Source organism: Chironomus tepperi, unplaced genomic scaffold (assembly GCF_022539635.2).
Source record: "Chironomus tepperi strain 1889 unplaced genomic scaffold, CSIRO-AGI_Ctep_v1 contig_364, whole genome shotgun sequence".
Taxonomy (NCBI): Eukaryota; Metazoa; Arthropoda; class Insecta; order Diptera; family Chironomidae; genus Chironomus; species Chironomus tepperi.
The window spans coordinates 3,273,845-3,286,422 of record NW_027226486.1 but is presented as its reverse complement, the minus strand read 5'-3'; the positions used below and the strand labels follow the sequence as shown (position 1 = coordinate 3,286,422).

General features: G+C 32.8%; 4 protein-coding genes across 4 annotated transcripts; 2 read left to right on the top strand and 2 right to left on the bottom strand.

Moving 5' to 3' along the window:
- Positions 1–5,254: 5,254 nt before the first annotated feature.
- LOC139095374 (meiosis-specific nuclear structural protein 1-like) lies at positions 5,255–8,062 on the bottom strand. Its single transcript, XM_070646708.1, has 4 exons — positions 8,008–8,062; positions 7,068–7,949; positions 5,593–5,981; positions 5,255–5,454 (listed from the first exon to the last, which is right to left on the bottom strand). The coding sequence occupies exons 1-4, from the start codon at positions 8,008–8,010 to the stop codon at positions 5,325–5,327; spliced, it is 1,404 nt and encodes a 467-aa protein (XP_070502809.1). The 5' UTR covers positions 8,011–8,062; the 3' UTR covers positions 5,255–5,324.
- Positions 6,127–6,949, top strand: LOC139095427 (calaxin-like). Its single transcript, XM_070646776.1, has 2 exons — positions 6,127–6,221; positions 6,278–6,949. The coding sequence occupies exon 2, from the start codon at positions 6,296–6,298 to the stop codon at positions 6,947–6,949; it is 654 nt and encodes a 217-aa protein (XP_070502877.1). The 5' UTR covers positions 6,127–6,221; positions 6,278–6,295.
- Positions 8,063–8,146: 84 nt separating the features above from the next.
- Ipp (inositol polyphosphate 1-phosphatase) lies at positions 8,147–10,112 on the top strand. Its single transcript, XM_070646703.1, has 2 exons — positions 8,147–8,334; positions 8,548–10,112. Exons 1-2 carry the CDS (start codon positions 8,206–8,208, stop codon positions 9,490–9,492), a joined length of 1,074 nt encoding a protein of 357 aa, XP_070502804.1. The 5' UTR covers positions 8,147–8,205; the 3' UTR covers positions 9,493–10,112.
- Positions 9,773–12,221, bottom strand: Srp54k (signal recognition particle 54k). Its single transcript, XM_070646702.1, has 4 exons — positions 12,059–12,221; positions 11,818–11,994; positions 10,593–11,756; positions 9,773–10,260 (listed from the first exon to the last, which is right to left on the bottom strand). The coding sequence occupies exons 1-4, from the start codon at positions 12,134–12,136 to the stop codon at positions 10,159–10,161; spliced, it is 1,521 nt and encodes a 506-aa protein (XP_070502803.1). The 5' UTR covers positions 12,137–12,221; the 3' UTR covers positions 9,773–10,158.
- Positions 12,222–12,578: the final 357 nt, after the last annotated feature.

Sequence of the window (12,578 nt, the reverse complement as noted above, 5' to 3'; positions counted from 1 at the left end):
TCCTCTCGCATTGTTGCATAATGTTTACTTTAAGCCATTCAAAATGCCTTTTTGTTTAAGCTGTTATAAAATAGTCGATCATCCTCTCCCTCCCCTTAAAAATCGAACGTAATAAGTGAACGACCCCTAGCAAATACCTAGTTGAAGAGCTTTTTTGTCAATTGGGGTTATGCCGACTAAATCCCTCTCCTGGCTTTATTCCTGCCATTTACAGATGAGCTTATGCTTGATGAATCTTTAGTACTGACTGTTAAGAGGAGCAACAACAAATAATCAGGAGATTGTTATTTATGTACCAAAAACCCACACCCCTTCAAAGGATTCAAACCTCTTCCAAAGAGGTTCTCGTACCACCCTCCCAGCCCCCTGCCCCTCTTTAATAACCCTAACAGGTAACGAAACCTCTTTAAGTACCGTAGTGGTCTTTCTGTTAGCACCTTAAGAGCTGCTTCGTCTCAATTAGCTCTCCATTGCTAATATAAGACTCCATTAATGAACGACCCCTTCATATTGCAATCAGGACAAAATACGCATTGAGCAAATTATAATTGAATTCTATGACACAAATTGAGATTTTGAAGCTGACTACGTCTGAAAAACGTGAGAAAAGGAACTAAGGAAAAGGAACCTTTTTTTTGTTGACAAAATCTTTTGCAAGATTTATTCAATAATTAGATTACTGTTCCTGTATGCTACGCAGTAGATGATGATTGAGGATTTACTCAAAACTCCCACAACGCAAATATTCTTGAGCGAAGCTTTATTGCGACATTGAGTAAATAAATTCGTGTGTAGGAAAAAAAATGATCAAAAAAATTCTTCTACGCATAAATGCATTGAGAATTTTCCAGCTTTGAGGAAATTTCGTAGGAAAATTATTTCTAGCACATAATTTTGAAGCTGTTGGATTTTAACCTTGATCTGGAATAAAGAGAAATTAAAATTGTAATTTTAATTCTAGGTAATGATCTTGGATGACGACGTTTCTGCAAACAGACAAAGAGATAAAGTTTAAGCAATTTATTTTGAGGAATTTCAGCAGTGTGATCTGCTTTTATATGGAAATAATCCGAGATTATTCATAAAATCTGACTTTTAAAACTGGGTCACCCGAGTGACATAAATGAAGAAGAATCCACCTCTGAGCTTTAAAGCTCTTTTATTAACACTAAACTAAAGAAACCTAAGGCCACATTCCCACAGTCTTGTGGACATGCAAATAACTCTTGGGAGGAAGCTGTCGATAGAGATAGTATTGTATCGGAAATTGACAACTGGAAGCCAACGATAGAGCCAGCTTCAGGCGACTCTTGTGGATCACAACTGATATGTGCGACCAGCGAAGTAAGTAATTAAGTAATGCCAAATTGCAACCACATGGAGTCGGCTTCCGAGTACTCGCGAGTGTCGCTCGGGTCAATAGCAAAATACAAACTTTAAAAGCTTTCAAAATGAATGAAAATTAACTGCTTCTCAAGCTTTATTTCAAAACTTTGCCCATTTCTGGCAAGGGCTCTTCTGCGAAGTATTTTAAATCAAATTATAGCAAATTATCTAATTAGTCCTATGTGATGATATCCTTTCTTTTGAATGGTTTGGTTGACAACAAATTTTACAGCCAAGAACCCCGAACAACGTCATAAATTTTAACCAAGTGGCATTAACCAATTGACGATTTTAGACGTTTTCATTAATTGTTTTCTTAACACTAAATCATAAAAGTATAAGAAATTTTCAAGCAGCATTTTCTTCTCTGTTTAAATATAATGTCATTTCGGTCCATGGTGACAATATTTTCAAAATTGTTTCATCGGAATAAAGACAAACTTTCATCCACAACAATAGAATCAATCCTAATACATTCCATCCGAATAATTCAGTGCTAATCTCGTCACATGTGAAATGACCCAAATGTCAGTTACAATCTGTCCCGAATAATACAAAATAGTTGAACTATCAAAAATCTGGCCTTAAACCGTATTTAAATCAAACACTGCATTAAGTCAGAGTTTGGATCAATCAACCGACTTGTCCTATTCTTGTGAATACTGTGAGTAATTCTCAGACCAAATAAAGGCTTTCTAAAAAAAATTAGAAGGTATAATATCACATGGCGCCAAAAAGCTTGCCCCACAATTCAAATAAAATGAAGAAGCAACATACTAAGCTAGTGATGTAATAATCGTTTAGAGCTGTTAGTGATAGAAACGATAATAATGAGATCTAAGCTTTCTTTTTCCTTAGATCAACAAAAAAATTATAATTCATAATCTGAAGGAGTTGCTAAGAAACACGAATATCAAAGGATATACATAATAATACATAATATTCCTAGAAAATCTCATTAAAATCAACCACAATTAAGTTTCCATAAAAATCTATTTAAAAATACATTAAGCATTCATATCAGCATAACACAAGCCCTGTAGGGATTCATAAAAAAACTTTTTTCCATACATGATTATAGAATTACTGTCAACTACTTCCATAACATCACATATGACGAATTTAAATATTTTATTTTACACATGCTGCCTACGACTTGATCTAGATTTTCCGTAACTGACACAAAAAAGAAGGTAATAAATATTTTAAAGTCGGTTCCAAAAAAGCTTGAGAAAAATTTTGTGAAAAAAGAGGCAATTCCAAAAATAATTAAATTAAGTAGCATTAAATTCTCAAAATGTTATAATTTATTCGTGGAAAAAATGTTAATGCTCGACTGTACTCAATGACCTTTGCCTTTTGGGATTCCTTAAATACAATTAAAAGAAGAAGATTGGAATTGTTTTAAGCTTTTTTACAGCTTGATGTTATTTTAATCTTTAATAAATTTTTAATTTTATACTCTTGGAAATTTCTGGGAAATGAATATTGTTATGCTTTACATTCTAGCGCTTTTATGTGCTGTACTGTCAAAGAAATACTTTCTGTTTATTTCTCAGTTGCTATGACGATAATTTAAAAGACTAGATTTTTATGAAAAAAGCCTTTAAGAAATGAAAAGTTCTTTAATAATTCGTTACTTTATGCTTAATTTTTTATAGAAAATATTATTTTATGCTTGACAGTCGCAGCTGTATTTTACAACTAGTTGTGCGCTTTATAAAATTATTTTCAATTACATAAAGCTATTTCCGAGTTGAAAATATTGAAGCTTCCAGAAATTTCCATTTAATAAATATTGGCAGCTGGGGAGTAACTAGATATTTATTAAGGGGAGGAAGGAAGAGGAATATTTGTAAATTTTGGGGGTTTTTTACGGAATTTTGTCTTGAAATATTCTAGGAAATTGAAGACTTTTCCTATACCTTCCTAATTTTAGATGTTTGATAATAATTTGTTGCTTTTGATGCATTGACATCCAGACGATATTTTTGACAATTTTTCATAAGTGACGTATTACTTTTTTTCAATTCTGCACAGTTACATGGCCTAGCGCAGTGGTGGGTAACCTGTCTGTCGTCAAAAACTTTTGGAATCGTCAAGAACCTTATACCATGTACGGTTTCGGTAGAGGCAAACCACCAAAGTGTGCCGCGAAAAATAATAGGTTTGTCCACCACTTGCCTAGAGTATATCAATGCAATGTACTTAGACACAATTTGTGAGTTGCGAATATACAAACTGAGTTAGTTTGACTAGAAACAGTGAAAAACAATCCGAATCTGACTAGACTTTGCTTAGGATTGAACCCGGGTATGCCGACACTCTAACCACTCGCTCATCTTTCTCACAGCCCTCAGCTTGTTATGCAACTATTATGCATGCATGGCACAATTTAAACAACACTAGTTTACAGCTCAACCCCAATCTTTCCACCCTCAACACGCTCCTGATCATCACTATTGAATTGCAACTTGTAAAGCATTTATTCATTAATGATGCATAACAGTTATCAACAATTCTAAAGCATATTTCAAAAATATAAATTTATTTTTTCCAGCATTGATGAAATGAAGTAGGTATTTATAGATGGGAACTTTTATTTCTGAATGGGAGAATATTTTTAACCTGTATAAAGGAACGAACGAATGCACAATTAGGCGTGGGATGTACTTTAAAATTCTAATTTGAAATTTTTAATGTACACTGCCTTTAAAGAAGATTACATCCGATCACAGACACAAAAATATTAAATTCTTGGGAAATTTGAACAAATATTCTTTTTTGATTCTAAAAATGTATTTTTTTAGAATCGGTAATGGAAGTTATTTGGAAGAGGACGAATTCGACTTGAATTCGCTCTGGTTGGTTAAAAACCGATTGAAATTTGGATGGAATTTTATACTTACTTATTTATTGTATCCATACTCCTATGTGGTGCTTAGGTTACAACCAATTTCTTCCCATTAGACTCTCTTGCTGGCTCTGTCACCAAGTTTGTAAAAATTCTCTGTCCGCACGTTGAGTTGACATTCTTTCATCACTGTTCCGCGCCATGTTGCTTTTGGAGCTTTTAGACGCCATTTCCCTTGAGGATTCCAACGGAGTATGGTGGAACAAACGTGTGTTTTTGTTCCAGTATTGGCTCTTTTCTTCCGAAGTGAAGAAATTTTATACTTCACAAGTACCAGCAGAAAAAATTCGTTTTGAACTGTGGCGAATTCAATTTGTCTTCAATCTCTGCTATTTGTCACCCAAAATGTACCAAATAAAGGATTTTTACCATTTTTAAATTCTCAAAATACCTATCAGCAATATGTCAGCTTATTTTTATTATGACATGTGTAAAGTTAAAAATAGAAGCGTAAATATATCACACAACCTCAGAAGTAGTGGGTTGTGATTTTAAAGTACCTTTTATTGTTAGAAACCATTTGTGGTTCGTTAAAATATAGCAAAAGCACCTACTTTTAATTTCGTTAAATTGTTAACCTCATCATTAACTTTATAAAAAGTTTGTAAGCTTATGAATGATTTTGAAGGATTTTTTGAAGGGTTTTGAATTTTCTAATTAATTAAGCAGTTCGTTGACTTGTAGATTGATTCGATTTTGTTAATTGATATTTCAATAAGTTGCTGCGATTAAAAATTAATTTATGATAATTTGAAAATTTAACGGTTTTCATAAATTTGAATTTTTGACGTCATTTTTTTGAAGAAATTTAAATAAAATTATTCAAAATTATTACCTACATAATAAAGGATTACATGCCTAATAATATATCATATACCTACATAAAACAGTTAAAGCATCATCATTTAAAGTCACATAAAAATGTATGATTTATTATTATTGGTATCTAGGTGATGTTAAAAAAAAATCTATTGTCGAATATTGTAAATGCTTAAATTTATGAACAACACAAAAAAAGCAGATCCTATTGAATGCTTGCAAATGAGAAATTTTGTTTATCAGCTTCACGTAGAATATCCTTCGGAATAAATCCTATTAATGCTCCAGCGTGCTCTTGAATTATTTTAATGCGCTCTTCTTCAACAATCTCTTGTCTGCAAAATGAATGTTGGCAGCACAAAAAAAGAGCACAAAATAGAAGATAATATGGAAATGAAAAAAAAAATAAGAAAAAAAAAGATTATTTGTCACATGAAGTGATACATAGAGTAAATAGAATGCTAATAACATACTTTCTCTTTTCTTCATCTTCCTCAATTTTACGCATTTTCATCTCGGTTGCCATCGCTTCAACTCTTTGAAGCTTTCTTTGTTCAAGCATCTCCTGTATAGCCTTGCGGTGTTCCAAAATTTTTTTACGCCTTTTTTCGTTTGATAATTGCTCAATTTTGTCACGTTCAGCTAACATTTGCAATTGTTTCTCGAAAAATATTTTCTCGTCATTCTCCTCCCGTTCCTTTCGTTGCTTCTGGTCCATCAACTGTTGCTCTAATATCAGACGTGCCTCAACGCGTTGTCTCAATTGGAATTCCAATTTATTTCGCATTTGTTCTTCGATTTTCTCATTTTCCTCGAATGCCCACAGTTCTTGGAGGAGATGCTCGCGTTCAGTCTTGCGTTCCTGTTGGAGATTGATTAAAATTTGAATATTTTGAAATAACGATTTTTGGAAATTTGAATTTGAAACCCAAACTTCCGAACCATACAACAGCAGACATCTAAACATTTGTAAGGTTCAAATCAAACAAGACTTCGCTTCCATTACCAAATTCAACAATATCAATGCCTTATCTGACCTTCACAGCCATTAAACAACAAAAACAAAAAGGAACTTTATGAAAACAAAAAACAAACCGTCACAGTAAGCATCGCAAATTAATAAAAACACATTTTTTCTTCATTCTGTTCAAAAAAAAGTTAGCAAAACAAACAAAGATGTCAAAATTCGACCGCACTTGTGACAGCGTTGAGGAATGGAGTTTCTTCAATTACCACAAAGACACATTAAAGAAACCAGATCCAAAGTGGCACTTTGATAAAAACGAACTCAATGCCATCGCAATGATTTACTATAAATTACAACGTGACGCTGGATGTGAAATAAGACAGAAATTGGAAAGTAAATCATTTGATACTGTGTTGCATAAGGCATTTGGTATGGCAGATAATGCATTGATTCAGAGAATGTTTGGTGCACTAAAAATTACAAGTACAATGTCACTAAAAAAATGGATAGGAGCTATGTCACTTTTTCTACGTGGTACATTAGACGAGCAAATTGAATATTGCTTTAAAATCTATGACTTGACAGGCAAGCGTGTTATACGTCGTGAACAAATGATTCATTTGATGAGAAAGTTTGTGTACAAGCATCAAGAAGAGGACGTGGAGGAAGCTGTTAAGGATTTAGTCGATATTGTAATCAAGAAACTGGATGCTGATCGTGATGGAATTGTGTCTTATGAGGATTATAAGCAGAGCATTCATAAACGACCGATGCTTCTTGAATGCTTTGGTCAGTGCTTGCCTGATAAAATGCATGTCTATGCATTCCTAATGACATTTACGGACAAAATAAAGTTTGATTAAAATTTAATCCTTGGATTTAATTTTAATCCGAAGATTTATTTAATCCAAAATTTTAATTTTCCCACGGCACATTTAAGCAGCCATAAAACTTTCCCACATAAATTATCACCAGACTTACAATTAATTCCGTTAACTCCTTAACCATTTTGGCATTTAAGCAGTCTCGCTTTTGTTCAAGCTCACGACAGCGTTTCTCTTCCTCCATTATTTTTCTGTCACGTTCCTCACAGTACTTTTTAATGCGCTCATTTTCTTCATCAACTTCTATCTGTCGTATCTTATCCATCTCGTTTTTGGCTAATTTAAATGCTTCCATTTCCCTTAATGTACGTTCTTTTGCATTTTTCCTTTTTTGTGCTTCTTCAAGCAATTCTTTTTGGATGAGACGAGCTATTTCATCCAAATATCCCTTTTCTTTAAGGAACTGCTCATAAAGAAGTTGATTTTGTTGATGTGCTGAGATTATTTGATTTCGTAAATCGTCACGAAGTTGCTGTTTGCGTTCCTTTTCCTTTTGTCTATTTACTTCCAATTGTCTTAAATGTTCAAGTCTAGCTTGCTCAAGGGCATCATTCTCTTGTTTTTCTTGTAACCTTTCCACTTCCTTCAAGGTTTCTCGTTCCTTTTTTTGTAATGCTAAGGATTTCGATACATAAGCAGACCTTAGTCTGGATTCTAGTTCACGTAATTCCTGATTATTCTCACGGATCTGTTGACGCATTTTCTGTTCATGGTATTGTTTCCGTCTTCGAAGTATTTCATCCTTTGATTGCTCTTGCTCAAGCTTCAATTGTTCAGCTTGTCTAGCTTTTTCCAATTCAATTCTTCTCAATTTTTCTTCCAATTCTCTTTCTTTCTGTTCCTCCTTGAGTAGTTGCTGTAGATGACGTGACGACGAGTTCCTTTGTATTTGTTGACTTGCATACTCGTAATCTTGATTTTTTCGATTATTGCTGACTGTTCGTGAGAATTCATCAAATTGAATTCGATGCTGTGAATTCTAATAGAATACGTGTCTTATTTAGTTTGAATAATTCATAGGAAGATGCTTTACTTACCATTATTTTTGGTTTCTGTCAGAATTTAAATGTTTTATAGACAGACACAAAATTGTATCAAAATAAATACATAACAACGGTTTCTATGCTTATTTTTGAATTTTTCAGTACTTTTCTAACGGACAAAACGGTTCAAAATTTGAAAAAAGTAAACAAAAGAATCATAAAATGTCTTAATTTAATTAAAACTCATTAAAAATGAAAGCAAGAGAACTTCTAATTGCATTAATCAATGCTAGTGAAAAGGCCGCGAACATTGCGCGTAAATGCAGAAGCAATCAACACTTGTTTAGTCTTTTAATTGAAGAGAAGACTGGTGATGAGAAGGTAAACAAATTTAATGCTTTTAAATTGCCTTTATTTAAGTTTTATAAACAAGGATGAGCTTAATTGACACAAATATTAAATAATTCATTCCAATTTGCATGTTTATCATCAAAATAACAAGATTATTTAATGATCCAGCAAAGATCCAGAAAACTATCAAGTTTATACTTCATTAATTAATTAATTTCTTATCTAATTGCATTTATTTAACAGAACGACCGTTTCTTCCATGACTTTAAAACACTGGCAGATGTCCTGATACAAGAGACAATTCGTTATGATGTTGGAAGTTTATTTCCATGCAGAAAGGACAGCATTAAAGGCGAGGAATCGAATAAATTTGAAAATGTTCTTGGAGATAAAGTTATAATTGAAATTGATAATAATCAGGAAAATACTTTTGAAATGCTACGAAAAGTGCTTGACAATAATGATGAAGCAGCGAAGGAACTAACTAATGAGATCCATAAAGTCGTAGATACAGAAGAGAAATTGAGCATATCCGACGAAGTGGAAATTGATTTTGATATTGGGATATGGATTGATCCGATTGATGGCACTGCTGAATATATCAATGGAATCGATGAATTAACAGAATTTCCAAACATCCAGAAAACTGGATTGCAATGTGCAACAGTTCTAATTGGAGTCTATGATAAATCAACAGAGCTTCCAATTATTGGAGTTGTTTGCAGTCCATTTGCAACTAAAGATGATGACAATTATGACAGTAAAATATTCTACGGTATATCCTTGAATGATATTAAATATTCAAATGTTCAGCCTCGAGTTAAGTCGAGGAAAATAGCGATAACATCATCATCAGAAGTGCATAGCAGATGCAGTTCTTTTGAAATTTCCATGGCTGCTGGGGCAGGATATAAAGCATTAAAAGTAATTGAAGGTGACGCAGATATTTATTACTTGAGTAAAGCTTCAACATTCAGATGGGATACGTGTGCATGTCAAGCTATTCTTAGAGCACTCGGTGGTGATATTGTGGAATTTAAAAACAGTATTATTGAGAAACAACCCATTCCGTTAAAATATCCTGATAATAATGAAGATAAATGTAATCGTAATGGTTTGATCGCTTACCGGGATGTGAATGACTTTTATAAGCTTGTTGGAGATTTATCGGATGCAATTAAAGTTTGAAACACTTTTATTGGATACTTATGCTGTCGTATTAACTGACAAGATGGATTTGCGTAAAATATTGGTGTCAATTTGTGTAATTTAATCCTAACGGTGTCCTGGAATTCAAATATTATGGTTTTTGACGGATTCTAAGAATTCAAAATTTTTAACGGTATTTTGAAATTTTGAATTTTCTAACGGTTTTTATGAAATTTCAATACTACCAAAAGTTCAAATTTTGAACTTTAAATTTTCACCTCTAAAGTTGCCAAATTTTAAAAATTAAAATGCCGTTAAATTTTTAAAAAAATTGTTTTGAAACAAAAACCTTTATTTTATTCAACATAATTCTTATTTATCTGTCATTTACAAAAGCGAGTAATTATTTTCGAAATGGTTTTCGCCATGCATCGTTTCCTATCATTAATCTAGTCATTATAATTAATCAATCATTCGATGTTATGTAATTATGTCCCCATAAATAAAATAGGACTTAACTCATTCCCAGACGATTCAAAAATGCGTGTTTTTATTATTTTTATACATGAAAAATGTGTTTTTAATAATTTTTTTTTATACAACTAGGACAACATAATATGTAGGAAACAGAAATAAATTTTGCATGTAGAAAAAAATTATCTCGATTATTTTCGGAATCAAAATTGATGGTTGGAATTAATTGCATTACGATTTTCCGCCAAAGCCTCCCATCATATTCTGTAAGCCGCTCATACCGCCTTGCTGTAACTGTCGCATCATATTTTGTAGTCCCGACATCCCGCCCATCTGTAAACAAATTGAATTTAATTTTTGATTAATAATGAGTGATGAAGATATAGTCAAAAATTAAGGATGAGAGCGCAGTTTGTGAATGATAAAGGCAAACTAGCAAGAAATTAGCAAGCAAAGTTCGAATTTGATTAATAACGGTCATAAAAAATTTGAAAAATAACCGTCAAAAAATATTTGAAAAACGGTTCAAAACGACAATTTTGAAAAATAACGAATTTTTTAGACAGAAAAGACAAACTTGCACAATACTGACTCATAATTTTGGCACAATCCAAAAATAGTTTGATTAATGTGCTAAAAATAATAATAAATCACATAACAGTTACCTGTTGAAGCATCCTTGGATCAATCATTTTGGCCATTTGTTGATTTAATTTTGCCATCTGTGTAGGATTTACGTTCTTAGTAACATCACCGCTCTTGAATAATCCCTTGATTCCACCCATTTTCTTTACGACCGCAGCGAATTTCGTATATTGTGAAATTAGATCCTGTACTTCACGTTCTGTTACGCCAGATCCTCTTGCTACACGAGATACTCTAGTCTTTTCCTTACTGAATAATTTAGCACCTTCCCGGTGATCCAATTCACCATCACACATACTATCCATCATTGTCATAAGTTTCTTTATTCGTGCCATTGACTCTTGTTCACTTCCTTTTGACATAAAGTCTTGTGAAAATCCTGGAATCATGCTCATAATTTGTGAAAATGGACCCATTTTCATGATATTCTGAAATTGTTCGTACATGTCACGGATTGTGAATTGACCATGCTTAATTTTCTCAAGCAGTTCCTCATTATCATCAAGTTTAAGTTCATTAACTTTATCAATAAGTCCCTCAATGTCTCCCATACCAAGTAATTTACTGATGAATGGTTTTGTCTTGAACGGTTCCAAATCATCAATGTGTTCACCAGTTCCAATAAATATAATTGGACTTTTTGTTGCAGCAACAGCTGATAAAGCACCACCACCCTTAGCATGACCATCTAATTTTGTAATAATAACCGAACCGACATTGACTTTCTCTTTAAAAGCTCTTGATTGTGCCTCACAAGCTTGTCCAATTGTCGCGTCCATAACGAATATAATATTGTCTGGATTTACAGCATTCGCGACAGCCAACATCTCTTCGAAAAGGGATTCTTCTTGCTTGTGACGTCCACTTGTGTCAACAATAATAAATTCAAATCCTTCCTTTTTGAACATTTCAACACCTTCCTGTGCAATCACAACAGGATCAACTTCTGTATAACTTCCGTAGAATGGAATGCGTGCCTTTGTGGCATTCTGTTTAATTTGATCGTATGCTCCAGCACGAAATGTATCAGCACAAACTAGACATGATTTCCAATTTTTCTTTTGATAATAGTATGCAAGCTTTGTACATGTTGTGGTCTTTCCGGAACCTTGAAGTCCTACAAACATAATGATATTCGGTCTACCTTTCACTGGTTGGTATGGCTTAACTCCTGAATCGACGAGCTGGAATGGAAACACAAAACATGTAAATTTGCTGTGTAATTGTGAAATTAATTAAGTTTACCTTCACAAGCTCTTTGAAAACAGCTGACTGGATCATTCGTCTTTTATTTAACCCGCCAGCCATCTCCTCAAAATCAATAACTGCTTTAACATTTTCACGTAATTGTTTAACTAATCTTATATTACAATCTGCTTCCAAGAGTGCAGTGCAAATCTCTTTTAGCATAGCATTTAAAACCTAGAAAAATTTAATTAGAAAGTGATGAAATTATATACAATTTTAGTAACTTAAACATCATTACCTCTTCATTGATGATTGTGGCCTTACTCAACGAGTGTAATGCCGTCGTTATTTTACGACCTAAATCCGCTAAAACCATTTTTTATTAGAAAATTTAATCTTAATCGTGAAAATTTCAAATTTTTATTTTTTTGTAAATATTGTAAATGTTGGCAACATGATCCGGTTCAAAAACGGTTCAATCGGTTCAATCTTATATTTGCTCGTATTTTATTGTTTTTCACAAGGGATTTTTGGTGTTTAGCGCAATTATCATTGAATAATGGATTTAAAACTTCACTTTGTCTGTTTTTGGATGTTTTTCAAGTCAATTATTTGTTCCTTTTCACAATTTATCGTGTGAGAATTTTACAATTGCATTTGAACGGTTTTGAAGCATTCGATACATTTGTATCGTTTTCAAAATTTTAAAATAATTTAATCCGTTATTTTTGCATTTCAATTTTTGCTTAAATTAATAAAACAAAGAATGCTGTGAATTCCATGAATAAAGTCTGATAAAACTTAATAATAGCTTCATG

Bases quoted from the DNA above. Each gene is read 5' to 3' on its own strand.
- Ipp (XM_070646703.1), top strand. From the start codon at position 8,206: ATGAAAGCAAGAGAACTTCTAATTGCATTAATCAATGCTAGTGAAAAG. The intron at 8,335-8,547 runs GTAAACAAATTT...TTTATTTAACAG, and splicing joins AGAAGACTGGTGATGAGAAG to AACGACCGTTTCTTCCATGA.
- LOC139095427 (XM_070646776.1), top strand. From the start codon at position 6,296: ATGTCAAAATTCGACCGCACTTGTGACAGCGTTGAGGAATGGAGTTTC.
- LOC139095374 (XM_070646708.1), bottom strand. The intron at 5,982-7,067 runs GTAAGTCTGGTG...AATCTCCAACAG, and splicing joins AGGAGTTAACGGAATTAATT to GAACGCAAGACTGAACGCGA. The intron at 5,455-5,592 runs GTATGTTATTAG...TTCATTTTGCAG, and splicing joins GAAGATGAAGAAAAGAGAAA to ACAAGAGATTGTTGAAGAAG.
- Srp54k (XM_070646702.1), bottom strand. From the start codon at position 12,136: ATGGTTTTAGCGGATTTAGGTCGTAAAATAACGACGGCATTACACTCG. The intron at 11,995-12,058 runs GTAATGATGTTT...AAATTTTTCTAG, and splicing joins CCACAATCATCAATGAAGAG to GTTTTAAATGCTATGCTAAA. The intron at 10,261-10,592 runs GTAACTGTTATG...ATTTGTTTACAG, and splicing joins ATCCAAGGATGCTTCAACAG to ATGGGCGGGATGTCGGGACT.